Source organism: Acinonyx jubatus, chromosome E2 (genome assembly GCF_027475565.1).
Source record: "Acinonyx jubatus isolate Ajub_Pintada_27869175 chromosome E2, VMU_Ajub_asm_v1.0, whole genome shotgun sequence".
Lineage (NCBI taxonomy): Eukaryota > Metazoa > Chordata > Mammalia > Carnivora > Felidae > Acinonyx > Acinonyx jubatus.
In genome coordinates this window covers 50454764-50481390 of record NC_069396.1, presented here as the reverse complement: position 1 = coordinate 50481390, position 26627 = coordinate 50454764, and the positions used below count along the sequence as shown (strand labels likewise).

The 26627-nt window shown below is 50.8% G+C and overlaps 2 protein-coding genes, 1 long non-coding RNA gene and 1 other non-coding gene across 6 annotated transcripts; 3 read left to right on the top strand and 1 right to left on the bottom strand.

The window, feature by feature from the left end:
• Nucleotides 1-808: 808 nt before the first annotated feature.
• Nucleotides 809-3469, top strand: LOC106973638 (insulin growth factor-like family member 3). 2 transcript variants are annotated; one of them, XM_015070713.3, is made up of 4 exons: nt 809-1131; nt 2490-2543; nt 2620-2899; nt 3068-3469. In XM_015070713.3, the coding sequence occupies exons 1-4, from the start codon at nt 1107-1109 to the stop codon at nt 3069-3071; spliced, it is 363 nt and encodes a 120-aa protein (XP_014926199.2). In that variant the 5' UTR covers nt 809-1106; the 3' UTR covers nt 3072-3469. The 2 variants fall into 2 exon arrangements, with proteins under 2 accessions (XP_014926199.2, XP_014926200.2); XM_015070714.3 differs by having other exon boundaries at nt 960-1131; nt 2632-2899.
• Nucleotides 3470-11930: 8461 nt separating this feature from the next.
• Nucleotides 11931-12036, top strand: LOC113593470 (U6 spliceosomal RNA). Its single transcript, XR_003413648.1, has one exon. It is a non-coding gene; the product is annotated as a U6 spliceosomal RNA (small nuclear RNA).
• A 5091-nt stretch (nt 12037-17127) lies between these two features.
• Nucleotides 17128-23044, bottom strand: LOC113593427 (uncharacterized). The gene is made up of 3 exons (XR_003413588.2): nt 22456-23044; nt 21988-22048; nt 17128-18173 (listed from the first exon to the last, which is right to left on the bottom strand). It is a non-coding gene; the product is annotated as an uncharacterized LOC113593427 (long non-coding RNA).
• Nucleotides 22014-26213, top strand: PGLYRP1 (peptidoglycan recognition protein 1). 2 transcript variants are annotated; one of them, XM_053210494.1, is made up of 3 exons: nt 22014-22493; nt 25130-25239; nt 25808-26213. In XM_053210494.1, the coding sequence occupies exons 1-3, from the start codon at nt 22204-22206 to the stop codon at nt 25984-25986; spliced, it is 579 nt and encodes a 192-aa protein (XP_053066469.1). In that variant the 5' UTR covers nt 22014-22203; the 3' UTR covers nt 25987-26213. The 2 variants fall into 2 exon arrangements, with proteins under 2 accessions (XP_053066469.1, XP_026893657.2); XM_027037856.2 differs by having other exon boundaries at nt 22021-22493; nt 25130-25251; nt 25808-26180.
• Nucleotides 26214-26627: the final 414 nt, after the last annotated feature.

Here is a 26627-nt window from a genome sequence, read left to right as displayed (position 1 = left end):
GCAGGGCAGGTGGGTCCCAGCCTGAGCCCTCTGGGAGCCACACCCCACCCTGAGTTTCCTGGTCCCTTCTGGACTCACCTAGGGCTCCAAGTGGGCAGACACGGGTGAGGGTCTAGACAACAAACGAGAGCCAGTAGGAGAGGAGGGGGATGGGGGGGGGGGGGGTCGATGGGGCAGCCGCAGGTCCACCTGGGAGCCCAGCCTGAGGCAGGGGAAGGCTGTGAGGGTCTCTGTCCTCACTCAGGCTCAGGGAAAGGTTAAGAGCAGATCCAGGATGAAATCAAGTCCCCTGTGTTCAGGTGCCTTGGGATATAGGTCTCTGGCTGGAGAGGGGATGCATCTCTTGGGAGAGATGGGTTTAGTGTTCTCAGGAATGTAGGTATTTCCTGGGTAGGAGGAACGGGAAGAGGGTTCTTTAGATCAGGCGTTTCAGATGCAGTCAGGCTATAAAGGGGGCTGAGCTCACACGTGTTGCATTATGTATATGACCAACAGTAGTATTTAGGGAATTAGGGGGCTCCCAGCTGGCTCAGTTGGAAGGGTGGAGGTGTGTGAGACTCGTGATCTCAGGGTCGTGGGTTTAAGACCCATGTTGGGTATAGAGATTACTAAATAAGAAATAAATAAACTTAAAAAAAAAATTTAGAGGGTTAGGTTTGGAGTGGGAACCAAGAGAGGTATGGCACCGGGCACGAGTTTGGAAACTGAAGCAGGGATGTGGATGGGGCTGGGCCTGGGGGCGTGGAACGGGTGTCACTATGATGGAGTGAGTCTTCACTCCCCTCGTAGCCCAGGATGGAAATCGTTGAGAAGCTCAACCTAGGGTAGGGCCATGCTGCAGTCCGCCGAAGTCTGGAGCGGCCCAGGAAGCGAGCAATGAGTCAGTCTTCAGTAGCTCACACCTAAGGGCAGACCAGCCAATCAATCCCCTCCTAAGGAAACTATGTGCTTGCCGGTGATTCTCAAACAGTCTGCTGGGGAGCTTAGGAGTGGCCTGATCTGAACTGCCCAATCAGAAACGGGTCAGTAAAGGCTGGGCCAGCTGGCTGCAAAACGTTCCAGTCCTGATCATTCTCCTTCATTGGCCTACACCCTCTTCAGAAGCGATGATACCACGAAGGTGTATCTTAGGTAAGGAGGACCCCAAATCTCACCCCATCCCCCACGCAGTTCCCACACCCCAACATCATCCCAGTCTCCTCCTCACCCCTGGCCACCTCAGAAGCACCTCTGACAAACAGCTCCGTTCTTTAACAAACCATAAACCTTCTGTCTGTCTGGGAGCCCAGTCTCCCCTTAATACTCGTCCCCCAGAAAGCCTCAGCAGCTCACAACCTGTTTGAGCTAGCTCCCTTGCAGGGATAGCCCCAAACCAAATTCTGCACCTTTATTATTATTTTTAATGTTTATTTATTTATCTTGAGGGGGGAGGGGCAGAGAGAGAGAGAGAAAGAGGGAGAGAGAGGATCCGCGGTGTCAGCACAGAGCCGAGGTAGGGCTCGAACCCACGAACCATGAGATCATGACCTGAGTTGAAATCAAGGGTTGATCGCTTAACTAAGCCACCCAGGTGCCACCCCCCAAAATCCGTACCTTTAAACCACCCTAACCTGGTCTTCTTCCCTACTCATCTGCCTTCCCTGAGGATCCCTCGACCGTTTTCCCCACCCCACTTTCCTCCTTGAGATATAATGATTTATAAGAAATCCGTATTTGATCATTCAGATAACCAAAACGTATTTCTCATGTACGTTTGGTCTCCACAAATTCCTGAAAATGACTCAGAGCCATAAAGGTGAAAGGAAGGCGACTTTTGAACCCCACCCAAGAATGGGAGCTGGTAGCCAGGAGGACCAAGCAGGCAGACGAAGGAGGGGAACATTCATTCCCACCTTCCCCACCTCCTGGGAGGGGAGAAGGGCCAGAGACTGAATCGGCCAATGGCCAATGATTAATCAGTCATGATTATGCAATGAAGCCCCATAAAAACCCAAAAGGACTGGGTTTGGAAGGCTTCCAGGTCGGTAAGCAGGTGGAGACTGGGGAGCATGGTATGCCTGGAGAGGCTCAGGAACCTTCCCCAGACCTTGCCAAGTGCATCTCTTCATCTGGCTGCTGATTCATATCCTTTATCAGAGCCTTTAATAAACCGATAACATAAGCGGGGGTTCCCCCAAGTTCTGTGAGCTGCTCCAGCAAGCCGGACGAACCTAAGGAGGTCACTGGAACCTCCAATCTGTAGCCGGTGAGTCAGAGGCACAGGTGACAGCCCAGGTGGGACTGTGACTAGTGTCTGCCGTGAGGGGTGGGGGACAGTCTTGCGGGACTGAGCCCTTAACCTGTTAGGAGCTGATGCTATCTCTGGGTAGACAGTGTCAGGACTGAGTTGAATTCTCAGACACCCGCTGGTATCTGAGAATGGCCTGGTGTTGTGTGGGCGTGAATTGGGAATTCCGACTGGAAAAGAGCCCACTTTATTTTTCCCGTAGGAGTTCCTGTCTGCATAACAATTTTCTTCCTCCAGGGTTCAAAGGCAGTGGCAGGTAAGACCAAGGAGAGAGAATGGGGAGGGAGGAAGCTGCCCTGGGCATCTGTCCCTCCTTGGACGCCCACCATCAGTGTCTCCACCAGATGCCCCCATGGGCTCAGGTCTGTGGCTGTGCCAGCCCGCCCCTCGGTGTGGGGACCAGGTCTACGACCCCTTGCAGCACTGCTGTAGCGATGACACCATCCTGCCCCTGAACCGGACTCGCCAATGTGGCCCCAACTGCACCTTCTGGCCCTGCCTGGAGCTCTGCTGTCCTGAGTCCTTTGGCCCCAAGAGGTTTGTTGTGAAGTTGAAGGTCCTGGGTACCCAGTCCCAGTGCCCTTCGTCGCCCATCTCCAGGATCTGCCCCAGGTAAAGGCCCCAACTGCTCGCGGCTGAGGGAAGGAAGCAGGGATGAGGGACACAGAGGGTTCTAGGGGGATCCCCTTCCTGTTATTTTTATCTCCGGCCATTTCTGGAAACTTCCCACTCTTTTCCTTGTCTCCGTCTCATAATTTCCTAATTTTTCTTTCTCTGCAGCTGAAGGAAACCTCTCTAGGCGAGCTCCTTACAAAAATGGAATGTTTTGCATCTGCCAGCACAGACCCGCATATATCACCAGCTTCCCGCCCTCCCCACCCCCCCCCCCACAGCCCCCTGCAGGGTTGGCAGGAAAACAGAGAAGCCAACTGACCTGACCTGCAACCTGCCTCCTGGTCCCTGTGCTGCCCATCTTTGAACACTCAGAGACTCCCCCACGACCTTCAACTCCTTGTGCCTCAGTCACTCACCTGTAAAATAAGCTTGTTACCCATCTCCTTGATGGACGTTTTGAGGAAGACGCGCAGGATTTGAGTATTAGGGTGAGCAGGATGAGATGGAAACTCTTGAAAAAATCTGCATGTGTATTTTGAAATGGAGAAAAATAAAAAATATAAATTAGCCCAAGGCCTGTGTAATTTAGAAAGCTCCTTCTAGAATATCAGATGGCTTAACATTGCATACGTATATATAACTGAAACTTCTCATTTTCTTATTTTTTAATCTCTTCTGAATCTGAATAAAGGAAACCTCATTTAAAATATTGTCTGGGGTGGCTGGGGTGCCTCAGTCGGTTAAGCGCCCGACTTTGACTCAGGTCATGATCTCACAGTTTGTGAGTTCGAGCCCTGCATCGGGTTCTCTGCTGACAGCATGGAGTCTGCTTGGGGCTCTCTCTGTCCCTCTCTCTCTCTCTCTGCCCCTCCCCAACTTGCACGAGGACGCGCTCTCTATCTCTCTCAAAGTAAATAATTATACATAAAATAAAATAAAATATAAAATAAAATAATAAAATAAAATAAAATAAAATAAAATAAAATAAAATAAATAAAATACAATGTCAGGAGCCCAGATTGGGAGGGGAGGAGAGGGGTAAACTTTCAAGCTATACCTCACAGAGTCCTTCGAAGAACCAACTGGAAGAAGCCCACCTCACTACCTCAGCAAGAGGAAGATTCTGTCCTGGCAACAGCCCAGCCAATGAGATGATCGCACCCCAGCCAATCAGAAGATCGCAGCCCAGCCAATGAGAAGCCACCACACTTTATAACTCCCAGTTTCCTCCAAAGAAATTTTAATTCAGAAAGCTTTCTCGAGTTACCCCTTCTCTCCTTAAAAAAGTGTGCCTTGGGGCACCTGGGTGGCTCAGTTGGTTAAGTGACCACCTCTTGGTTTCAGTTCAGGTCATGACCTCACAGACTGTGAGTTCGAGCCCGGCGTCAGGCCCTGCACTGACAGTGTGGAACCTGCTTGGGGTTCTCTCTCTCCCTCGCCCTCTGCCTCTCTCTCAAAATACATTAAATAAACTTTTTTTAAAAGTGTGCCTCAGGGGCGCCTGGGTGGCTCGGTCGGTTAAGCGTCCAACTTCAGCTCAGGTCATGACCTCACACTCTGTGAGTTCGAGCCCCACATCAGGCTCTGTTGCTGACAGCTCAGAGCCTGGAGCCCGCTTCAGATTCTGTGCCTCCCCCTCTCTCTGCCCCTCCCCTACTCATGCTCTGTCTCTCTCTGTCTCAAAAATAAATAAAAACAGGGGCGCCTGGGTGGCTCAGTCGGTTAAGCGTCCGACTTCAGCCCGGGTCACAATCTCGCGGTCCGTGAGTTCGAGCCCCGCGTCAGGCTCTGGGCTGATGGCTCGGAGCCTGGAGCCTGTTTCCGATTCTGTGTCTCCCTCTCTCTCTGCCCCTCCCCCATTCATGCTCTGTCTCTCTCTGTCCCAAAAATAAATAAACGTTGAAAAAAAATTTTTTTTTAAATAAATAAAAACATTAAAAAAAAAAAAAAAAAGCGTGCCTCTCCTTTGCTCCCTGGATTTGCCTGTGGCTTTGCCACAGCTTGTTTGTCTGGGATTGCAATTCTCTTTTATTCCCCCCAATAAACCCATCTTTTGCTGGTAAAGTAACAGACAGCATCTACTTTTGAGGCTAACGACACCAAAAATGTTAACTTTGTGTGAGGTGATGAATGTGTTAATTATCTTGATCTTGGTAATAATTCCGCACTACATTGTATATCAAATCATTGCGTTGTATACTTTAAACACATACATACGTTTGTCAATTATCCCTCAATAAAGCTGAAAAAAACCCACTTAAACGGGACCATTTCAATGAACAAAGCATGACATGAAACATAATTACAAAGCAGCTTTTGTTTTCACACCTCTTTCCTTTTCGATTTTTTCCTGATTCTTCCCCTGCCCCTGGATAAAAAGGTGAAATGCCATGAAATTTTCTGGCCTCTTTTATTTTTTTTTAATTTTTCTTTAATGTTTATTTTTGAGGCAATGCGAGAGACAGAGTGCAAGCAGCGGAGGGGCACACAGAGCGAGACACAGAATCCGAAGCAGGCTCCAGGCTCTGGGCTGTCAGCACAGAGCCCCACGCGGGGCTCGAACTCACGAACCGTGAGATCATGCCCCGAGCCGAGGTCAGACGTTTAACTGACTGAGCCACTCAGGCGCCCCGAATGGCCTCTTTTATTTAGTAAATATCTTCTTCTGACCAATTGAAAATGTCCAGAAGTATGTAAAAGTGAAAGCAACCACCTTGATTTAAGCTTACGTGTCACGCTCCCTCCTAGCTCTGGCCCTCCGCAAAAGTGGAAGCCTGCGTACAAGGAAGGGACGTGGGCGCCTTTTATTTTCCCTAGCACGCGCTTTTATGCACCTTCTCCCAGTTTTCTGACTTGGTTTCCGAACCCACCAACGTAGGAGCTCGGAACCCTCTGAGCTTCACTGCTATCGCTCCCCAGGCTCCTACAGCGGTGGGTCCTCCTCCATCAGGACCATCATGGTGGCCCAGCACTGACACTCCCTGAGCTTTGCAAATATTTAAAGCTGCTTCCTCCTCTTCTGGGTGCATTCTGGCTTCTACCCGCACACACATCTCTCACCTGAACTTCCTTTGATGGGGGGCAAGCGCCTCAATTCCGCTTGCGTGTTTACATTCCTTCTCAACCTTGCAAAGTCAGCAACCAAAGTCCAGCGGCAGCTAGGCTGGCGGGCGTCATGCAGATGTCCATGCAGCTACAGCAGATGGGCCACTGCCAGCCACGGAGGCGTGGGATTATGCAAAGCGAGGGCTACTGCCTGGGGACGCCAGTGCCTGGATGGGGGCAGACGCAGGTATGAGGGCCCGAACCTCACGTGTGTAACTTGGGATCTGTCTGGGTAAAGGGGTGCAGGCTGGCTCCATCCCCATGGGAGATGCACCTGTGCAACCCCCCCAGGAGGCAAAATCAGGTGCACTGCGCTCGGCACGACTCTCCCCGGACTCCAAGGGGCGGCGGAGCCCTGACGGGGCCCCGGGGCCGCCAACGGAAACCATTAAGGAGGATCACAGCCCCATGCGAGGGCAGTCGCAGCCACTAACTCAGCAGAGTCCCAGAGTCCAGGAAGCCCCAGGGGCAGCAAAAGCGACCGCACTGCGAGCCTAATGGCGCGACCTCGACGGAAACATGGCAGCTCCCTCCGCCGCAGCAGTGCGCATGAGCGAGCTCTGCTGGAGGCGCCTGCGCACTGCGGCGCGGCGCTGCACCGCATGCTCCGCGTCCTCCCGCCAGAAGGAGGGACTGCTGGGGATGCTGGGCTGCGAAATCCCAGGAAAGGGTGCCCCGCGGGCCTTTTGAGTGACAGGGTAAATGCTATATGCTGCTGTGTTTGGTGCATTTTAAACCCGCCCTTGATCCCACCATTGGATGCTGTTATAACCCCTATAAAAACGAAATGATCCAAAACACAGACCAATCCAAGGCGTGACGAGTCCGTTGATGCCTCTTTGGATAGTAAGGTCCTCGTGATCTGTGTTACATTTGCTCATCCAAGTTCACGGTTGGGGCGGAGGTGAGTGCAAATAGGTTCAGGATAAGTTTTACCCCCTTCTCCTTGGGAAGTTGACCTCAGGCATGTTCTCTGGATACTGTTTCTTTGGAACCGTCGTGGTTTAAGATAAAGGCGTAGTGTCAGCTGTGTTATCAGGCAACATTGTTTATCATTTAAGAGCTCGCCTGATCCGCACTGAAAACTGCGACTATGTGACTGGAGTTAGAGATCCCTGGAAAAGGAATGACAGACATAGCTTTCTGGACACAAGGAGAGTCATTTTAGGCCCCCGGGGCCATCTTATGAAACAATGTAAGAATAAACAGCCAGGAGGTTGACTAATCCTATCAGGGCAATAAATCAGAGTTAAAACTCCCAGTGCTCATTCATATGTGAAGACAGCCTTGTGCACACTAAGGAGTAATCTTTGTGGGATCTAAGCCCTTTTGAGCACTCAGATACTAGACCACAAGGAGCCAGAGAATTGGTAATGCTGACCTTTGCCAAACCTAGTGACTTTGGCCTGGACTCAGTCATGTTAAGATGATTTTTCCGCCGCCAAAGATCCACCGCATTTTCCTCGTTGAAAATAAAACCCTTTCTTTCCCTATTCTTTGGCTTCATTCTGTCTTGTGGTTCAACACTACCAAGAGGCCAAGATGTGAACCCAGTTTCTGGTAGCAAATGGACCCATAGGTCCAGAGGGCCTGCATAACCTGTGGACTACTTAAGAGAGAAGTCTCAGTTTTCCTGGGTGGATTTTCTTGTTTCTGAGCACAACGCTTGCCTGTCTTGGAAGCTACACTGAGTTTCTCTCTTCTAGTCTGTTTTCCATTCACAACCACTATGTGTCACAGCAGCCGATTTCTTCAGTTCACATACACAAGTCACAATAGGCTTAAGCTCAGCAGAGCAGAGTTAAGAGGACATAGGAGGGAAACCCAACATGCCACCATGACAGCGTTAGACACATCTTTATGGGGATGCCTTGCAACTATCTAGGTGGTCCTTTCTGGCCTCCCAAACAGGCAGCCCAGTTGAAAGGGGTAGGCCACGTGGTTGGAGATGCAAACTATCTCACATGTAGATCCTCATACGGGAAAGGAACCATCAGCTTGTATCAGCCCATGAGGGTGGCTTCCAAAGTATACAAGTGTCATATTCAGAAAAAAGAAACTTCACCCAGGAAAACAAAAACGTATTTCTTAAACCTTTTTTTTTAAATGTATTTATTTTTGAGAGAGAGAGAGAGAGAGCGAGCCATCAGGGGAGGGGCAGTGAGGGAGGGAGAGAGAGAATCCCAAGCAGGCTCCACACATCAGCGCAGAGCCCATGCAGGGCTTGAACTCACGAACTGTGAGATCATGACCTGAGCTGAAATCAGGAGTTCGACTCTTAACCTACAGAGCCACCTAGGTGGCCCCTTAAACCATTTTTTTTAAAACAGTCCAGGCTACGTAGGCTACGGGCCCACTGACGATCCACTTAGTCTGGTCAGGGGTCTTTTCAATGATAAACAATGTTGTCTGATGACACAGGTGATGAGGGAGCATAAGGCAGGCTGACGCCCCACAAACCACCCCCCACAAGGTGGGATGTGTGTGATACATCAGTCACTCCTGGCTACCCAAGGACAAAGGAAAGGGAGAGAAAACCAATGGTTAACTGATAGAGGTCACAGTCATGCAGGACTTGAATCTCCATCAGTTTGCAAATATCTTAGTAAATTACGAGAAAAAGGCAACCTTATCAATAGCTGAATCTCCAGGAACCCCCTACTGTCTTAATGCTAATGCTTTGCTAGAAGGAAAAACAACCTTAGCTTGACAATAGCCCGGCCTCCAGTAATCTGTGTCTCCTTCAGCACATGGAAATCCCTTTAAGAAACTTCCTCTTGACTTCACCTCCCCCCAACTCCACACTATATAAGCAGTCACTCCTCACAACCCCAGCACAGCTCTTTCTGCCCATGGGTCCTGTCCCCGTGCTTTAATAAAATCACCCTTTTGCACCAAAGATGCTTCAAGAATTCTTTCTTGCCCATCAGCTCTGAACTCCCATCACTCCAAAACCCCATCACAGGTGACACCCCACATTTATCTTAACCCCGGATGGTTCCAAAGAAACAATACTAAGAGAAGGTCATTAAAAAAGCCCTGTGGCGGGGCGCCTGGGTGGCTCAGTCGGTTGAGTCCGACTTTGGCTCAGGTTGTGATCTCACGGTCTGTGAGTTTGAGCCCCGAGTCGGGCTCTGTGCTGACAGCTCAGAGCCTGGAGCCTGCTTTGGAGTCTGTGTCTCCCTCTCTCTCTGCCCCTCCCCTGCTCATGCTCTGTCTCTGTCTCAAAAATAAACAAAACATTAAAAAAAAATTTTTTTTAAAGCCCTGTGGCTACTGTCCCAGATTCTTGGGATACTTGCTCAAGGAGCTCAGCTGCCAGGCTGTGAGGAAGCATCTGTAGCCACGTGGGCAGGAACTAAGGTCCCTACCCACATTCCTAGACTGAGCTCCTAGGTAGCACCCAGAACCAGCTTCTCAGGCACACAAATGAGATGTTCTGGAAGCAAATCCTCCAGGCCCAATCAAGCCACCCCAGCTAATACTGTGGGAAGGAGAAATGAGCCTACCCACATTGTATACTTGTGAAGAAAAGAAATGATTGTTGTTCTTTTAAGCCATGAATAAAAAGAAAGGAGACACTTTGTGTTAGAAATAAGCCCACCGACCCAATCAAAGGAGGGACACGGAGACTTGGAGTACAGTGAAGTCTTTAATCAACGTTCTTGCAAAAGCAGGTGTCTGAGGGACAGGTGCACTTGGGGCAGTTACAGCAGACGATTTACTTCCTAGCATATAAGCCCCTCCCCTAGTTCCTCATTGGCTGAATACTACAGAGGTTAAAGCCTTACCCAGATGTTGCCAATGCCTATGTAAGGCACGTTTGGAGGGCTTGCAAACTGCACATTGGAGGCCATCCAGAATGTGTTTTAACACTTGGAACTAAAACCCTGGGCCCATCCTACCTCATATTTCTTGATAATGTAGGACATAATCAATTGGTATATTGTTTCAGTGTTCCCTTTACATATGACTCAGTGTATCGCACACAATTTGCTTCACAGTTTCCCCTTTTAATGTTGTTACTGGCGAAGCACTCTAATATGTACACAAAGACTTAAGTGTAAGAATATTTATCATCTCAGGGCGCCTGGGTGACTCAGTCAGTTAAGCATCCGACATTGGCCCAGGTCATGATCTCACAGTTCGTGGGTTCAAGCCCCACATTGGGCTGTCTGCTGTCAGCACAGAACCTGTTTTGGATCCTCTGTCCCCTTCTCTCCCTCTGCCCCTCTCTATCTCTCTCTTTCAAAAAAAAAAAAAAAATATATATATATATATATATATATATATATATATATATATATAAATTTTTTTAAAGTCTATTGTCTTGTTTTTAGGGTAAGACTGGGAAAGCTTAGGTGGCCTTCAAAAGGAGACAAATGAAATAAATTACAATTTGTTTGTAAAATGGAAATGTAGGCAGCTGTAAAAAATACCTGTGTGCTTTGGGATTTTGAAGGGGTATGTATCATACTACCTTATTTTAGAAATGGAGGGGCACCTGGGTGGCTCAGTCACTTAAATGTCCAACTTTGGCTCAGGTCATGATCTCACAGTTTGTGGGTTCACTTCCCGCGTCTGACTTCAGCTCAGGTCATGGTCTCATGGTTCGTGAGTTCAAGCCCCGCACTGGGCTCTGTGCTGACGGCTCGGAGCCTGGAGCCTGCTTCGGATTCTGTGTCTCCCTCCCTCTCTGCCCCTCCCCCACTCACACGCTGTCTCTCTCAAAAATAACTATTAAATTTCTTTTTAAATAAATAAATAAACAAACAAAACTCCGACTCCCTTCCTCTTGACCTCCATCCCCATTGGTACTCCTGAGTCCAATCCTGTTAGCAGTTTCCAGCATCAGCCGCTTCGTAGTTTTAAATAATACGCTTATAATTCTCTCTCATGGGTTTAGGGGCCCAACGCTACCATTTACAAGCTGTGGGATTTTTTTTGCCAAATGACTTGAGTGTCTCAGAACTTCAGTGCGCTCCGCCCACGAGGAGGTAACAACACTTCCCCCGGCTGATGCTTGTAAGCGTACAATAAAGTAAATGCATTTGTAAATACCGTGGGAACCAGGGGGCCCCAGCGTATTTCTTATCCAAGTCGAGTCCATCCCTGGAAACATTTTGTTTTTAACTCTTTAGTTAGTTTTGAGAGAGAGAGAGACAGAACACGAGTGTGGGAGGGACAGAGGGAGGGAGACAGAGGATCCGAAGCAAGCTCTGTGCTGACAGCAGAGAGCCCCATATGGGGCTCAAACTCATGGACCGTGAGATCATGACCTGGGCTGAAGTCAGACACTTAAGCAACTGAGCCCCCCCCCGGGTCCCCCTGGAAACAGTTTGGATAGAAACGTTTGAGGACATAAGAACTTGGATTCTATTTTTTTTAAAGATATTTTTAAAGTTTTTGTGTTTTTTTTTTAAGTAATCTCTACACCCAATGCGGGCTCAAACTCATGACCCTCAGATCAAGAGTCACAGGCTCTTCTGACTGAGCCAGCCAGGCGCCCCCGCTTATGGTTTTTTCGTTTTTGTTTTTGTTTTTGTTTTTACTGGCTGACTCAATCAGCCTTGCCTCTTGCTTGACCCTAGGTTTCATGGGATTTCTATGAAGATAATTTAATTATACAGAGATTCGTTCTCCTTGCTAACAACATTTATGATTTGGCTTTCCAGTGAGTTGTATGGTTTATCCAGAACATTCTCTTCCACGTGGCCAGGAACTCCTTGCTTGTAGGTTCAGAATTATGAATGAAGCACCCAACTAATTCATTGAGAAGACAGGAATGGAGTTCTTCTGTGTCTGTATTCCCATCAGCTGTTCTGTGTGAGCAGTGTGTCCCCATAGATGAGTCTTCTGGTAGGGTGCCATGGGCACGGGCAGGCATTGCAGAAACCTGCGTGTGCAAATACCAACCCACACAGTGCTTGCCTGGGCAGCACATGTACTAAAATTGGAACGATACAGAGAAGATAAGCAGAGCCCTGCATGAGGAACACACGCACATCCATGAAGCGTTCCTTGTTAAAAAAAGAAAAAAAAATGGGGTGCCTGGGTGGCTCAGTCAGTTAAGCGTCTGACTTTGGCCCAGGTCATGATCTCGTGGTTCGTGGGTTCAAGCCCTGCATAGGACTCTGTGCTGACAGCTTGGAGCCAGGGCCTGCTTCAGATTCTGTGTCTCGCTCGCTCTCTGCCCCTCCCCCCTCTCAAAAATAAGTAGACATTTAAAAAACATTAAAAAAAAGAAAAAGAAAAAAACAGGGGCACTTGGGTGGCTCAGTCAGTTAAACATCTGACTTCAGCTCAGGTAATGATTTCACGGTCCATGGGTTCGAACCCTGCATCGGGGTCTGTACTGATAGCTCAGAGCCTGGAGCCTGCTTCCGATTCTGTGTCTCCCTCTCTCTCTGCCCCTCCTCCACTCACTCTCTGTCTGTCTCTCTCTCAAAAATGAACAAACATTGAAAAACATGTTTAAACAGAAAACAGAAAAAGCAAATACCAACCCACACAGACTCCTGCCAAATTAGGGGAGAAGGGCTAATTTATATGCATGCATCAGGCTGTAACGGCCCTCCAGCCTGGCCAGTCTCAAGGATTAACTTGCTTCCAGGTAACACACTCCTTGCCTGTTGACTCAAGGCCCTTGATTTGTTAACAGAACTCGTTTGCTTTCTTTGAGATCGCTGGCCTTGGGCAATAAGGGACCAGGACTTTCTCAGGCCACAGAGGCCAGCAAGTCTTTTTGAAGCTCCTCTTAAACTTCCTGATTAGCTCAGCAACCTTTTCGCGAAATGTTTCTTTTTAAGGTCACACAGATGACTTCACTGATCTCCCTTTCCGCATCTGTAGACCTGGCCCTCCTTTGCAGAAAGAACAGAGTACGGTCCTCTTGCACAAGCCCTGGACACTAAGGAATGATCTTTTTGTACAACCTGCCCAAACCCCAGGCACCAAGGAACTAGAACTTCTTGTACAACGTCTGCGCACTGAGCTGACTCAGTAGCTGGCATCACAGACTCTGTGCCTAAGCCAGAAATGTCACAGATCACTGTGCTCCCTTAACTGACTAAACCCCTTTAAAAATCTCCAGGCCAGGCAGAAACCTGGGAGTTGGACTTTGGACAAGAATCTGCCTTCACCGCCAAGTGGCCCTTCATGTGATTTTCTCAGAAACCCAAATCATCGACTTCCTTAGTGTTGTATCAAACAGCAACAATATCAGTTCAAATTAGAGGAAATCTATGCCAACACCGGCTTCTTTTTTTTTTTTCTTTCACTTTTGCATAATACAGATTTTTTTTTTTTTTAATTCTCACGATAACATACAGTGTAATCCTGGCCTCAGGAGTAGAACCAATGGTTCATCCCTTACGTACCACACCCAGTGCTCATCCCGAAAAGTGCCCTCCTTACTGCCCACCACCCATTTTCCCCATGGATCCCCGCCCCCCCCCCCCCCAGGATCACTCTCCTTAATAATGACTTTCTGAAGTTTTCCTCATAAGTTGGCATCTCAGTCCTTAAAATAGTCGGGTCCCAGTTGCTCCAAGGCCTTTTGTGGTGTGGCCACACCCCCGCTGTCCTTTGGTCTTTACCCCTGTGGGCCCATCTCCCTGTCAACCAGGCCACTCTTCCACATCGGTCTGCTTAGGAGCCCACGGAAGAATCAACTGTAGCTGCAAAGTTACTTGATGGCCATTGCATTTCCATCCTCTGCCAAATCTGCATCCTAATCCCTTAGGAATGAGAAGGCGCTGTGGCCTGGCAGGTACCAACATTAAGTCAACGAATCACTGACGGCCCCGGGTGGAAACCACGACCTGCCCTATCCTGCCAAGCCGCCCCGAGCTGTTCCATACACAAGACACAAACACTCATGCTTCACCGATTGGGTTTTGGAAGTTAAGCACACCCTGGGTTGCCGGGTTAAACCGCATCTCGTGACACACTTTGGGTCCTGGTTTGTTCGTACTTTGTTCCGGGTTTTTGTATCTGGGCGCACGTGGGTGGCACGTGAGCGTCCAAAGTCGGACGCTCAACTGACTGAACCACCACCCAGGCGCCCCCAGGACGTGGACATCTTTGAGGAGGACCATTTCTGCACCCTCCATAGCCATTAGATCACACAACCTTTCAAAGATACAATAAATACAACAGTCCTAGTCAGTTGAGAGGCTGAAAGAAGAAATTAGTAAAAATCTATCTAGCTTATCGAGTGTCAAAGGGCAGAAGAATCTCCTAAGAGGGCTGATACTAGGTGAGGCTAGATCCGGAGGCCCGGCAATATTATCAGACTCGCTGCATCTTCTCTGCCTTCTCAAGAGTTGACCACACTAATTGTGGCTTCCCTCATGGTGGAAAACTGGCTTCCGGAAGTTTCCATGGGTGTAGGTATAGGCCTCCAGGAGTGTCTGCTATTGGGGCACTTGGGTGGCTCCAGCGAGTTCAGTGTCTGACTTGGGCTCAGGAAATGGTCTCATGGTTCGTGAGTTCGAGCCTCACATTGGGCTCTGTGCTGTCAGTGGGGAGGCCGTCTGGGATTCTCTCTCTCCCCCTGGTCCCCAATCTCACCCTGGTCCCTCTGACCCAACAGCCTCCTCTCTGCATCCTAGCTGATTGTGTCTATAGGCATTGTGGAATCAACAAAATTTCAGTAACTCTTGGCTCTTAGTTCTTCATGGTTTGGGTTGCTATTGCGGCTATTAGCAGCAAACCACTCCCTGGGACAGGCAGGCCCCCAGGAAAATCACAGAACAGGTCCCACGCGAGGCTAAGAGGCTGCCCCACTGCAATTAAGACTAGGGAAAGGCGTGCGGCACAGAGTGAGGACAGGCGGGGGCGGCGCGCCCTCTGGCGGTGGGAGGAGGGAACCGCCGAGAAGGGTGCCGCGTCTTTTTCCCAGCGCCAAAACCAAGCCCAAGGTCAGAGCTGATGATGATGTGACATTGGGCGCTCGCTACCTGCCGTGCCTAACGCTAGTCGCGCCACCCACGTGAAATACAGTATATCTGGAACTGCTTTAAATAATTATTAGTTTCTTTATTTACTGTGTGACTTCCCCACTTGAAAGTGTGTGCAAGAACTTCCGTTTTACTGACGGCTGAATCCCCAGCACCTACAACAGGCAGGTGGGGCACAAGATAGGTCCTCAATAAAGATTGTGCAATGGAATTAGCATCACAACTGCCCTTAGACACAGGCCCGAGTCTCCCCCGCAGGGCCAGGAATCGCCAGGAACAAGATGTGTCCCTGCTTCTGGACATTTTATGGAACCGTGAGACCCCAGAATTCCCTGAATGGGCAGCCCCCAGTCTCCTTCCAAAACCTGCCTGGGGCTCTTCCCTGGGTCAATGTAGCAAGGGGATCGGGTGTGCACCTCTAGACCCCAGGGGCGCCCTGTCTCCGAAGCTGTGGACAGCGCTGGGGCCAGCAATGCCATGCGCAGGAGGCCTGCATGGTAGGAAGGGGAAGAGGAGTTTAAAAAGAGGAGGGATGGGCTACAACTTGGGAGCCAGGGCCCTGCTCTCTGGTAGCCTCCGGGTTCCTGGCAGAATTCTAAGAGGTGTGAAAATTCGAAATTCCAAGGGAGTTACTTAAAAGGGTCTTGGTGGCAGGTTAGGGGGCTGCGATCACTTGTGAGCAGAGGTGGCCTGAATGAGCCCATGTAAGGGAGGGGACACCTGTAGAAAGTCCTGGATGGAGATGGGGGCAGACTGAAAGCAGTCCCCTTCCCCAGAAAAGAGGAACAACAACGGGGGCACCTGGGGGGCTCAGTCGGTTAAGCCTCTGACTCTTGATTTCAGCTCAGGTCATGATTTCACGTTTCGTAAGTTCAAGCCCCGCTGTGAGTTCTTTGCTGACAGCATGGAGCATGCTTGGGATTCTCTGTCTCTCTCTCTCTCTCTCTCTCTCAAAATAAATAAATAAATAAATAAATAAATAAATAAATAAATAAACTGAAAAAGAAAACGAATAACATGAGGCGCCTGGGTGGCTCAGTCAGTTAAGCGCACGACTTTGGCTCAGGTCATGATCTCACAGTTTGTGGGTTCGAGCCCCGCATCCGGCCCTGTGCTGACAGCTCAGAGCCTGGAGCCTGCTTCCGATTCTGGGTCTCCCTCTCTCTCTGCCCCTCCCCTGTTCATGCTCTGTCTCTCTCTGTCTCAAAAATAAGTAAAACATTAAAAAAACTTTTTTAAAACCACATTTCACAGATGAAGAAACCAAGGATGGCTTAGTATGTGATCTTATCACCAACTATGTGCAAGGAATCAGGGACATAATGGTATGTGACAGAGAGAATAAAGCTCCTTCCTTATCTTTAAATGGGGTGGTTATACATCCTGGATTGTTTGGGACAGCCCACGTGGGCCTGTTGACCCAGCAGAATTATCAATAGCTCCCTCTTTCTCTCCTGAGTGTCATGATTTGAACAATACTTATAGACTTCACTGTATAGCAGGAGAGACAGAAACTAATCCAAGAATTGAACAGATAACTTAATAAGTACCCTTGTGATAAATATGGAGAAGTTGATGTGGGGAAAGCAAAGAGGGGGACTTGTCACCTCTGAGGAGGCAACACAGAAGGACAGTCAGGATGGGGTGTGTGAGGGGGAGGTGAGCATTCCAGGCCTGGGAATGTCAAGGAAAAAAAAAAATGGGGATTCTGCATTGTCTTCGAACTTTGTCTTTGCTCTAATCAGCATTTAAAAAAATTTTTTTTCAACGTTTATTCATTTTTGGGACAGAGAGAGACAGAGCATGAACGGGGGAGGGGCAGAGAGAGAGGGAGACACAGAATCGGAAACAGGCTGCAGGCTCTGAGCCATCAGCCCAGAGCCTGACGCGGGGCTTGAACTCCCGGACCGCGAGATCGTGACCTGGCTGAAGTCGGACGCTTAACCGACTGCGCCACCCAGGCGCCCCTCTAATCAGCATTTAATTAGTCTTCTTTCATTATTGATACAACGAAGACGAATGCTTTTTTGCTAGCCGCCAGAGAATCTGAGGAGTTTTTATAATGGCTGAATTAACTACAAGATCAAATAAAGGCAGTTGGTGAATTAAATAGTTAAAAAGTCAACATCCTAAAAGGTACAGGGGGTAGATTTAATTTCCTATTTAAAAAATACCCTAGTAATACAGTTCTCAGGATTAGGGGTAATATGACAATTACCCATTGAGACTCTTGTAAATGCTCACAAGGGCATGTCCCACTCTTAGGCTGACAAGATACAGAATAAATAAAATTCTAACACAGGAATACTTCACACTACCTGGCTGAAGACTATATGCTTAGTAAGCAATCCGATGTGTACATATTCCTGCCTTTTTACAAAAGGCGCCCTCATGTTTTGTAATCTTAAAGGTAAGGTACAAAGTTCCTGAATTTCTTAAGGTTCCCCATTTAGGACTTGTACAGGGGCTCCTGGGTGACTCAGTTGGTTGAGTGTCCGCCTCTTGATTTTGGCTCTGGTCACAATCCCAGGGTCATGGGATCGAGCCCCACGTCAGGTTCCGTGCTGAGTGTGGAGCCTGCTTAAGATTCTCTCTCTCCCCCTCTCCCCCTCTCCCCTGCTCTCAGACTCTCTCTCTCTAAAAATGTAAATAAATAAATAAATAAATAAATAAATAAATAAATAAAGCTTGCACACAGTGCGGAGAAAGTCCCCTGGGGACAGGGTAGTCAAAGCATCCTCAAGGGCGGCAAGAAGGGCAGGGAAGCTAGGGGAAGAGGGCCTCAGGAGTGAGTTGGGTGAGACTAGGTTGAAGGCAGGCCTTGGCAAAGTGCTTGGGGTCCATCCTAAGAGTCGTGAGAAGCCACAGAAAACGGTGACTCATGTTTGAGGGTCGCTTGATCAGATCTGAGCCTCGGCCTCATGGGGGCCAAGGTGCATGCTGGAAAGTCACCGAGGGGGTGGGAGAAAATCCAGGTGCAAGGAGACGGTGACTGGACCCAGGTGGGGAGAGTGGAAATAAACCAGGGTGGTCTGATTCATAAGATATTTGGGCGATAACACCAACATGACCAGGGAGTGAGCTGGATACTTACCAGTCATTCAGTATATATTCGGCGCCTGCTATGGGCTGGGGTACTCAACACAAGAGGGGACACGGTAGAGTTTGGTCAAGGATGATGCTCTGATGCATGGCTTTTGTACCTGGAAGACAATCATGTCATTCCCTTAGACAGGAACCTCTGGAAGAGGGCTGATTTTGGAGGAGAAAAATCATAAACCATTTTAGGAATATTCATGGGAGGTCCCTGTGGGGCATCGAAGTACAGGTGTGAACTAGGCAGGAAGATACACAGTTCCAGAATTCATCTGAAAACTCCAGGCTGGACACAAACACCTAGAAGTCACTTGCATTTTAGTGGTGGCTGAAGCCATTACCCGGATGGAAAATCACCCAGCAGAAAAAAGAATAGTCTAATGGTCAAGGAAGGAAGAATGAGTCGAAGAGGGAGAGGAAAAGACCAGCTGAGGAGCAGAAAGAAAATCAAGACAGTCTTACGACACAGAAGCTGAGGAAAGTGAACATTTCAAGAAGGATGTGGTCAGCGATGTCAAATCCTGCCTAATTGCCCAAGGCCACCCAGCTAATAAGGGGCAGGGCTGATATTTAAAACCAGGTCTATTTAATAAATAGCACCAGAACAAATGGCTAGCCATTTAGACATCAACTTAAACCCCTACCTCACACCATATGCAGTTATAAATCCTAGCTGAGGTGGGGGCGCCTGGGTGGCTCAGTTAGTTGGTCAAGCGGCCAACTTTGGCTCAGGTCATGATCTCATGGTTCATGAGTTCGAGCCCCGCATCAGCTCTGTGCTGACAGCTCAAAGCCTGGAGCCTGCTTCCCATTCTGTGTCTCCCTCTCTCTCCGCCCCTCCCCCGCTTGCACTCAATCTCTCTCCGCCTCTCAAAAATAAATAAACGTTAAAAAAATTTTTTTTAATAAAATACAAATTTTGATGTAGTTCTATTTCCTGATCTGGCTGCTGGATACATCCTGTATTCACGGTGTGAAAAGGAACACAGTTCTTCACGCTATTAATTCTATTAACCATATTTTAAAAGTAACTTTGTACATTTTGCTACATGTATGCTATTCCTTAATGCTTTTAAAAGAGACACAAAATGTACACACCCAACGACTCAACAATACTAGTTATGGGATTCTTTTCTTCACTTTGCAAATTGGTAACAAAAAGATAACTCGATTTATTTATTTATTTTTTAGAATTTTTTTAAGGAATCTCTACACCCAACGTGGGGGCTTGAACTCATGACTCTGAAATCAAGAGTTGTGTGCTCCACCAACTGAGCAAGCCGGGCACCCCAGCCCAATTTATTTTTCAAATGGACAAGGGAGGTAACAGGCAATTGATAGAAGACAAATCCAAACGGGCAGAAAACATAGAAAAATAATCTCCTGAGTGGTTATAAAAATGCCATTTAAAGTTACAAAGAGATAGTGCCCTCTTCTGGGGTGAATGGGGACTCCAATACATCACTGGTAGAAATATGGATTTTTAACAGCCTTTGGGGGAAACAATCTAGTAACAACTACTAAATACGTACAGTCTTTGACTTAGAAAGTCTATATTTATCATTTATAGATGCTTCAGCAGGTAGGGCTGGATGTCTGATAACATTTTGTGCAGCATGGGGGCGGGAAAAAGAATTCCAAAGCTCCAAAAAAGCAAAGACTGTGTCAAAATGGTAAGCCCACAGCATGAAATGCTATGCAACTCTTACGACGACTGAATTAGAATTAGCTGCATTGACCTGGCGAGATGCACAAGAGATAGTAGGTGACGAAAGGCAAAGTGATGCACATGATTTCATTCCGTTATTTAAAAATATATATAGGGATGCCTGGGTGGCTCAGTTGGTTAAGCGTTCCCATTTCGGCTCAGGTCATGATCTCGTGGTTCGTGAGTTCGAGCCCTGCACTGGGCTCTGTGCTGACAGCTCAGAGCCGGGAGCCTGCTTCGGATTCTGCGTCTCCCTCTTTCTGCCTCTCTCCTGCTCACACCTCTGTCTCTCTCTCTCAAAAAGTAAATAAACGATAAAAAAAAATTGGGGGGTGCCTGGGTGGCTTAGTCAGTTGAGCGTCCACCTTCGGCTCAGGTCATGATCCCGAGGTCTGTGAGTTCAAGCCCCGCATCAGGCTCTGTGCTGACAGCTCAAAGCCTGGAGCCTGCTTCGGATTCTGTGTCTCCCTCTCTCTCTGACCCTCCCCTGCTCATGCTCTGTCTCTCTCTGGGTCTCAAAAATAAATAAACATTAAAAAAATTATATATATGTGTGTGTGTGTATATATATATATATATATATATCATATATAAGACCGTGTGTGTGTGTGTGTGTGTGTGTGTGTGTGTGTGTGTGTGTATGGTCTTATACGTGTTTGTAGGAAGTGGAATATGGTTTAAAATTCCATCTCTGGAGTCCAGGAAGCCTGTGGCTGACCCCAGGCATCACCGTCTTCTCCCCATATGTGATCACCTCTCTGGGCCTCAGTTTTCTTGGCTGCAAAAGGGGTGAATAGTAATATCTATCTCACAAACATGCGGGAAGCATGTGCTGAGCGAATTCATGAAAAGGGCATAGCGATGCCCGGCGTGCCCTTCGCTATCACGGATCTGAGCACAGACGGAGCGTGGACAACGCGGCAGAAGACAACGTACCGCACTGTCATTGGTGACCTCACGTGGACAGAGCTGGTGAGTTTAGCCGGCCGGGGGGGGGTGGTGCACCTGGTTGGCTCGGTCGATAGAGCATGTGACTCTAGATCTTGGGGTTGCAAGTTCCAGCCCCTGGAGCCCCACGGTGGGTGTAGCGATTATTTAAAAGTAAAATCTTTACTACTGTTTAATAACAATAAACATTTGGTATCAGTTTGGGTACAGCCAGCACCTGCTACTTTTGTAAAATTTTTTTAAGCCACTAAAGCGGAAGGAAGGAAAAGAGGGAGAGCAAAAGAGGGACTCAGCCCTGAACTCGCCAGCTGCTCTAGGAAGGATTAGGAAAGGGGGCCGGCGCAGGGCGGAGGCCCCCAGGAGAGCCTTCTGCCCCAACAGGTGATCTCAAGCCACTGAGTGGCCCTGAGTCCCTCCTGGGCAGGACGGAGCTGCGGGTGACACCCGTGTAAATCATGTTGCTTACCACCGAGGGCAGATATGAGTTCAAGTCCCAGTGGCCCTTAGGTGGCACCAGGAGCCAGACACCTTCTAAGGGCTCAACCCTTCTCAACCCACTGAATTCCACATGGATCCTCTTGGTCAGGGACTTCATATTATTATTCCCATTTTGTAGGTGGGGAAAACTGAGCCACAGAAGGGTCACTGGCAGGAGCCCACGCCCTGGAAGTTGGCCAGAATTCAAACGCAGGCAGCCTGGTTTTGAATGCCGGCTGTGAGCCACCAGGCTCTCCCATGTCCTCTGTCTCAGCAAGGAGAGGTCCCCTCTCCCCCACCTCAGTTTCCTCAGCGGTGGAATGGGCTTCCCACTAGTGACATCTTCAGCTTGCTGCAGGGGTTGAATGACCTGTTTTTAAGACAGGAGCTTTGGGGGACGCCTGGGTGGCTCGGTCGGCTGAGCGTCTGACTTCGGCTCAGGTCATGACCTCACGGCTCGTGAGGTTGAGCCCTGCATCAGGCTCCGCGCTGACAGCTCAGAGCCCAGAGTCTGCTTCGGATTCTGTGTCTCCCTCTCTCTCTCTGCCCCTCCCAGGCTCATGCGCTCGCTTTCTCTCTAAATACATAAATAAGCTTAAAAATAATAATAATAATAAGTCAGAGTGCAATAGCATTGCGTCCCCCCAGGGTGGCTACACCTATCGTGGCGAGCACTGAGTAAGGCACAGAATGGTGGACTCACGACCTTGTGCGCCTGAAACTAACATAAAACTGTGTGCTCCTTATACGTCAGTTACAAACAGGGGGGGGGGGGGGGCGTCTGTTACCTCAGTCCCTCCGGGAGGAAGAGAGATGAGACCCGGGCCCCCACCGCATCCTGTTGCAGCCCTGCCAGAGAAGGAAGCAGAATCTGGGGTCCGGTGTGACCCGCCCGTCCCGCCCGGGGGTGAAGCAAGGCCTTCCCTACCTCCTGCCCCAGCAGATAAAGGCGGCCCCGCCCGCCAGCCGCGAGCTCCTAGGCATCCCTCCGCGCCCCGCCCGCCATGTGCCGCCGCTGCGCGCTGCTCACCTGGGCCCTCTTCGCTCTCCTCGGCCTCGGCCTCGGGGCGCCTGGAGAAGAAGCCCCAGGCTCCTGCTGCCCCATAGTGCCCCGGAGGGAATGGAAGGCCCCCGCGTCCAAGTGCGGGGAGAAGCTACAACACCCCGTGCGCTACGTGGTGGTGTCGCACACCGCGGGCAGCCACTGCGACAGCCCGGCCTCGTGCCTGAAGCAGGTGCAGAACCTGCATACCTACCATTCGAGGACGCTGAACTGGTGTGACGTGGGCTACAAGTGAGTGCGGAGCCGGGACGGGTGTAGGGAAAGGTGTGCGGGCCCGAGCGGCCACGGGCCGATCTCGAGCCGCCTGGCTGACACCCTGGGCCGCTTACTCGGCCCCTCGGTGGCCTTGGCTTCTCCCTGGGGTCGGCACACAGCACTGCGCATGTGCGGGCGGCCTCAGGGGCCTGGGTGGGGGGTGGGGAGAGGACGAGGGGGCGGGGCTGGAAGGCCAGGCTCTGCCCACCCCCCATCCCCCTCCCCCCCTCCCGGAGAAAGGGACAGACTTCGCCAACGCAAAAGAAGGCGTCTTCTACACCGGAGTCCCTTCACAAAGCCTGCCACCTTTGATGGGAGGCGGACAAGCAGGCTGGGGAAGCGTGGGGCCAACTCCAGTCTCCGCTGGTTGCCGGCCGAGATCCGGGCACCGATGCGCGCTCTCTGCTCGTTGGCTTCCTGTCCCTGCTCTGCAGTCAGCTCCTTTGTGGCCCACCTGGTCACTAAATCAGCCAACACACACACACGCAAAGCACTTAGGACGCCACCGGGCATGCGGTGGGAGCCCCCTCCCCACCCCCCCCCCACCCCCCCGAGTTCATGGACGCTCGCCCTTAGGCACTGTGCCAGGCTCTGTGCCGGTGTGGGGACCGGGACGCGTCAACAGCGCGAATCTGGCCCGGTGGGATTTCAAGACCCACAAGGAGGAACAGGTGGGAAACAAGCGAAGGCAACCAGATGAATTCAGAGGGTGGTGGAAGCAATGGAGAAAGAAAACAGGGGGGCTGAGGGGGCTCTGCCTCGGGGGGGGGGGGCGTGCGGGAAGAGGGGTAAGCAGGGGACCGAGCAGGAGTAATTAATGGCTGTGAGGGCCAAGTGAGAGGGTCATGCCTGAAGAGCAGAGGTCAGGATGGCTGGGGGGAGCAGGGAGGAGTGACATGAAATGAGGAGGACCGGGTCGGGCTGGGACACACGGCACAGGGCCTCGTGGGCCACGGTATACGGGAGCCACGGGAGGGCTGTGAGCCCGCGAGAGGAAAGAAGCTCCCTCTGGCGGCCGTGGGGAGAACAGACTACAGGTGGGTAAGGGCAGAAACCCCAGCTCCCTTTCCGGGGTGACAGGCGGGGGTCCCACACAAAGGCTTCCGCAGCCTTTGAACTTTGAACCCGACGGGCTCTCAGACCTCCGTAAGCACCAGTCACCTTACTGGAAATCCAGGTTGCCAGGCTCCACCCTTCGAGACTGCTTCAAATAGGGCTGGGGTGAGGCTGGGGACTCTGGGCACCTCGCTGGAAGTCTAGAGGCCACCGAGGGAATCCTCAGCTCTTCTGGCTCAAGATTTCACAGTTCAGAGGCTCCAGCTTCCGGGTTTTGTCTCCTCCGAGACCGAGGGGTTCCGATTCTGAGCGTTTCCACGAAGTAGTGAAGACAAAGCTTCAGCCGCTGGCCTTGAACTGCCTTATAGAAAAGCAGACTGAAGTCTCTTTCTCAGATTTTAGGATTCAGAGTCTGATCCAACTGTCCTGGAACTCCCTCGTCACATCACATTCTCTCTCTGAGCCTCAGTTTCTTGACCTGTAAGAAGGGTTCCTCGCTGTCCCCACCTGGTGGCGGTGCTGACGGTTTAAATTAGAGGCAACCATCTCACGCAAACCTAGCCAATGCCAATTGCCTGTACCAGGGGCTGGGGCAGGGCCTTAACCAGCCCAGTCCTGGGGGCCAGCATCACTGTGGAATTTCTAGTCTCTTCCAGGCCAGATTCCGAGTCTGGCCTCCTGTGCGTGAGATTCAGGACCCAAGATTCTGAAGTTCCAACATTCTGTACATCACAAGAAACCCTTTGAGCAGGAGGGCTGAGGCAGCAGGTATTTGCAACATCAAAATGCTGACCTTCTAGTTAATTCCAACGGGCCAAGTCAGACTCGCCCAATCAAGACATGTCAAATGAGTCTTAAGGATCTGCCGCCAGGCCTGGAAACCTCCCAGAGGTAGATGCTGGGACTCCAGGGTCTGTATCTGGTGGTGACACCAATGCTTGAGTCCCAGGTCCTGTCACTCGGTGTACCCCAGCAGGGAACAGGAAACAGGAAGCAGGCTGGGCCAAGGGCAGAAGAGCTTCTCCGTGGAGAGTTCTGAGAGGCAGGGGTCTCTGGGGCGTGACCTTGGCAAATCCCCTCCCTTTCTAAGTCTCGTGCTTCCTTAGCTTAAGATGGGGACAGCAGCACCCGCCTCAACAAATCAAGAGCTCAACAAATCCTCCCGGGAGGCGGGAGGAAGCAAAGAATAGGATCACGTGGGTGGGAGTCCCAGGGACCCAGGAGGGAAAATCTGGGCTCTGGCCCCTATCTGGCTGTGTGACTGCAGGCAGATGTCCCCACCTCTCTGATTCTCTGCCGAGTGGGGGCAGTACGGACTCAAGGGTTGCCCGGAGGGTGACAAATGGTGCTTGTAGAGCTGTGCTAGGCACGTGGCAGGGGCCAGAGGCATTGCTATTATTTCAGAAGATGATGGAGGGGAGGGGAGGGAGAGAGGGTGTTGGGCGAAATTGTGCCTGAGTAGTAGGGGGCAGGGTGAGTGGAGGAGGAGGGGGGGCGTCCTCCCCCAGGATGCCCTCCCTCATTCAGCAAACCCACCCTCCCACCCACCCGCGCAGCTTCCTGATTGGAGAAGATGGGCTCGTGTATGAGGGCCGGGGCTGGGACATCAAGGGCGACCACACGGGTGTCACCTGGAACCCCATGTCCATTGGCATCTCCTTCATGGGTAACTATATGGGTAAGCGTCCAGCTGTAGGGATGGAGGGGCAGACATGGGGTCTGGGGGATGGCGCCTCTGTGACCTTGGCCAACTGACTGCTTTTCCAAGCCTCCTCTCCTCCTTTGCATAATGGCCATTTCTTTTCAACCCCCGTTTGGGCTAGGATTGGTTCATCTCCATAAAAGTTCTTAGGCCAGGTCCCTGGCACCTAAGAAGTGCTTGATTGCTGCCCTCATGGGTAGGACCCCGAGGTCTGGGGGCAGAGGAGGCAGAATGAGCTCCGATCTGGACACTTGCTGAGGGCTTCAGCTGTGCCAGGCACTGTTCTGCGGGGGGGGGGGTTGGCCTAAAAGAACTCATTTTATTGTCCCACAGCCCTGTGGGTGGGTGCCACCACTCTCTCCTTTCACAGAGGAGGACACTGAGGCACAGTAAGGTTGAGTCCCTGCGAGGGGACTGGCAGACCCGGTTCTGGGCCCTAGTGGGCCAGAGTGGAACAAATGGAACCCCTGCCCCACACTACCTCTGCCCTTCCACGAAGCGGCAGCCTAACTCCTGCCTCTGCCTCCCCCAGAGCGGTCACCCCCACCCCGGGCCCTCAGGGCTGCCCAGAGTCTGCTGGCTTGCGGTGTGGCTCAGGGAGCCCTGAGCCCCACATACGAGGTCAAAGGACACCGGGATGTGCAGAGGACGCTCTCTCCAGGGGACCAACTCTATGAAATCATCCGGACTTGGCCGCACTACCACGAGTGAGGCCCCGTCTCCCCCTACACCCAGAAACCCCACCGCCTCTCCCCTCCAATAAAGATGCAGCTCAAACTGTGTTCCTGTGTCCCACCCTGTGCCCCCCTCTCCCTCTCTACCTCCCACCAGACCCCCGCCCTTCCCACCCAGCCCTCTGTCCTCGCTGGTGCTTAGAACCCAGAGGCCCCGACCCTGAACCAAGACCCGAGATCCCAGCTTAGAAGCAACATCATAGCTCAGAACCCAGAGGTCTCAGGTCAGAGCGCAGGAATCAGCACCAAGGTGGCCCACGGGTCACCGCCAGCAGTTCGGGGGGGGGGGGGGTCCTGTGGGGGCAGTGGACCATGCTCCAGGACACCCCTTCTCTACCACTCAGCCAAAGGGATTCTGCGCAGTTATCTCCGCTTGCACCCCTTTGGGGATGAGCTGCTCACTACCATCCCTAAGGTCCCCCCTTTTGTTGCTTTAGGGAGCATGGAAGTTTTTCCTGCCCCTGAACCCCCAAGTGCCTCCCAGTCCTAGGCGCGCCCAGAAATACACCCAGGTCCCAATGACACCCCCCCGCCCAATCCTCATTTCTCCCCGCTCCAGCCCCACGCTTCGGTCACACGCTGAAGGATCCCAAGGACAAATATGTTTATTTACAAAAT